The sequence below is a fragment of the Limulus polyphemus genome, unplaced genomic scaffold (assembly GCF_000517525.1).
Source record: "Limulus polyphemus unplaced genomic scaffold, Limulus_polyphemus-2.1.2 Scaffold193, whole genome shotgun sequence".
Classification (NCBI taxonomy): domain Eukaryota; kingdom Metazoa; phylum Arthropoda; class Merostomata; order Xiphosura; family Limulidae; genus Limulus; species Limulus polyphemus.
This window is the reverse complement of record NW_013665803.1, coordinates 241,754-244,903: the sequence shown is the minus strand read 5'-3', so window position 1 is coordinate 244,903 and position 3,150 is coordinate 241,754. Positions and strand designations below refer to the sequence as shown.

Here is a 3,150-nt window from a genome sequence, read left to right as displayed (position 1 = left end):
ATCGTTTAACTTCTAGTTCTAAAACTTTGGCAATTTCGAGTACTTCATTTTTGTTATATTTTTCTAGTTTTTAGAGGCCCTAGATTCATGAAAATCTTGATAATCAGATATCATCATATCTTGTTGTCACTGATGAATATAAATTGAATCATGATTTGAAAATGAAGTTAGATCGAATTTTATCTCTGATTCAGATCTCGGATATGAGCCCACAATTTATTATGTTACGTATTACAATTTATTACATAGCCTGAAACTGAGTTAAGTGATAATTTATATTTAGAAATTAAATAAATGTCAATATGTATCCAATTTATGATACCTGCCAATGGGATTGATACACGCAGTCAGTTTTTTTAATACAAATATATTTAATAAACAAACAATAACAATTATTACAAATTATGGTTTAAGTACAAAAGTTTTATAAGCTTACAAACAATATTTAGTCCTCTATCTGGTCTGGAACTTCCTTGATATCGAGAGCTCATGATGAATGAATTAATTTTGACTTGATGTAGATACAATTCACTTAACAGGGTGCTAGCTAGCTCTGTGTTTTTCATTCTTCGCCAGTTCGTATGCCGAGTTACAAAACAATATTTAGTTCTCTATCTGGTCTGGAACTTCCTTGATATCTTGTCGAGGGTTCACAATGAGAGAATTAATTTTGAGTAGATGTAGATACAATTCACTTAACTGGGTGCTAGATAGGTCTGTGTCTTTCCGTCTTTGCCGCTTCTCGTATGCCAAGTTATTCACCACTGAAGTTATATAATGTTTGATGTGAATCTACTGAAGTTAAATGGTTTGTAATATTCAATATCTATAAATGCTCCTGGTCAAATATCTGAAGTTCCCCATTAATAAGCATTATAACAATCACAGTTATAGCTTCTGAGATTTATAGCAAACCAATAATATATATACTGTCTTTTTGGCACATCGCGTTGGTTATATTTATAGGCATGAGGAGAGTTTGTCGAAATTGCAGCTTATGCAACAATATGAACGATAAACCATTGTTTACATACACACACATATTGTTGATTCTTACAGTCGAGAATCTTCTACAATTTTAGTGAATAGGTGGGAATTTTGCAATACAGATTTAACAGTATAAGTTATGTACATTTCTAAATATAAATTTAAATTAAATATACATCAATATTAAAATAGATGTATATGATAGTAAATCCGTCACACACCCTATATCTTATTTTACACTTACCATGAAAAACATTCTACAGAGAATTGAATAAGTTATTTTAAAATAATTTTGAATATGTGAGTTTTGTGACTATCACAGTTGATATAATGCCTTGGTGGTATAAAATGTATCAGAACTACATTTTGGCATTTCATAGGTAGTTTGATGCCACCACAAATCGATTGCGTTTGGAAAGAGTATGTAACAACCTTTTCCAATGCAAAATATTCATGTAATCAGATTTTCCAAGATGGGATATCCCTTGCTTAATGGCATGGAAACAAAGTAATATGGATCCATTTTAGGTACCAACCAAAGAGATTTGCAACAAGTCATACCTCAGCCATGGTAAGCAAAGTGCAGTGTCTTGTAACAGGTAAGAATCCATAGACACTAAAGCCAGTGGCAACAGTACACAACATAATCAAGAATGATCTCTGTCTGGAAAAGCAACACAAATCATATGTACACAGGTTGCTTCCATGGGATATGTTTAACACTCACATACTTCAAGCATCTAGATGATTAAATGTATTTTATTGCTATTCCATATAAAGATATACTTGTCAAGTCACTGGATGCAGCACCTATGAATTTCTGTGTAATCAACTGTTGAAAGGGGCATTGGGCAACCAATGTCCTCATACACAATAAGGCCTATGGAAATTAGCAGAGAGGGATGGCGTGTTTTGAGTATGACATCCATACGGCAGAGTAGATTTATCGTGTCTAGATGAAGCTAAAGCTACGCCTAAGATAAATTTTGAGAATATTTCTAAATTTAGGCTAAATGAAATAATTGAAATCTGACACGTCTGGAAGATAAACAAACATAGACTGTTTTTAAAGCAACTTCAAATTTGAATCAGAAATATTTGCTGAAAGACTTAACATAGCATCAATCTTGGGTCGACAAAATACTTGAGTATGGAAATCTACTAGCTTATTTGTAGAGATTTAACCTTGTGTGCAACGGTACTTACACTACAGGAGTACTATGAAGATGTATGATTGTCAGAAACAGCATGACCACTGTTACAATGTGGTGAGGCTCTGAACTCATTTTGATATAACATACTCAACCTCTGTATAAATACAGGATATTCTATTTAACTGACTTGCCATAGGAATATAGCTGTAATCAAATGATGTTAAATGTTATTTGAGTTACTATGGGGAAGTTTGTAGACAAAGGATATTGACTTACCATAAGCAGCAGCTTGTAAAGCAAGAAAATTCTATGTTACTGGCTTGTCATGAGAAAATGATAGTCTACATTTGACTTACCATGAATAACTGTCTGTAGACACAAAGCCAAACTTGGTAGAGCTACTGGAAGCAGCTCACATAATACTGTAAAATGGTCAAACCTGGAACATCACAGCATTTATATGTAATTTTGATTTGATTCTTTTATTCATAAGTTAACTAATGACATATAGCTAATAAGACAATAAAATATGAAACCGCACAAAACTTGTTGTTTCTTAAAAAATTAAAAGCTTGTTCTTGTTTCAGTATAATATTTTTCTATCACCTAAAATAATTTTTTGAGTTATTTTAAATGTTCAACATAAACTAGTAAGATATATTGGTATTCAGATGTTCCCAAATCCTGAAGCTACAATATCTAATAAGATGAATTCTCACAAAGATAGCCAATGAAGGTCTCATTATTACTTATGTCAATTCTTAACTTATTTCGCACATTTAAAAATTTAACAAATACAAACTGCTAGTTTGTAGATATACCTCATGATTTTTTCAGCACAACACTTTAACTGAAGAATTAAATCAAAGAACAACTCGTAATACGAAAATTAAAGTTATATTCATGGATAAAATAAGTATGTTTTAAAGAACGTTATGTTTTGCTAGGTTTATCTAGCATGATCAGGTGGATACAACTGAAAAGTTGGAGAAAATTAAGTTATATTCAT

At 31.7% G+C, this 3,150-nt stretch overlaps 1 protein-coding gene across 2 annotated transcripts in view; it reads right to left on the bottom strand.

Moving 5' to 3' along the window:
• The window catches only part of LOC106478250 (hexosaminidase D-like), a 37,661-nt gene that overhangs the window by 7,084 nt on the left and 27,427 nt on the right, over window positions 1-3,150 (bottom strand). For both annotated transcript variants that reach the window (XM_013938779.2, XM_013938778.2), the window contains one exon: window positions 2,498-2,580. In XM_013938779.2, coding sequence (XP_013794233.1) covers window positions 2,498-2,580 — 83 coding nt within the window. The remainder of the gene's footprint in view (window positions 1-2,497; window positions 2,581-3,150) is intronic.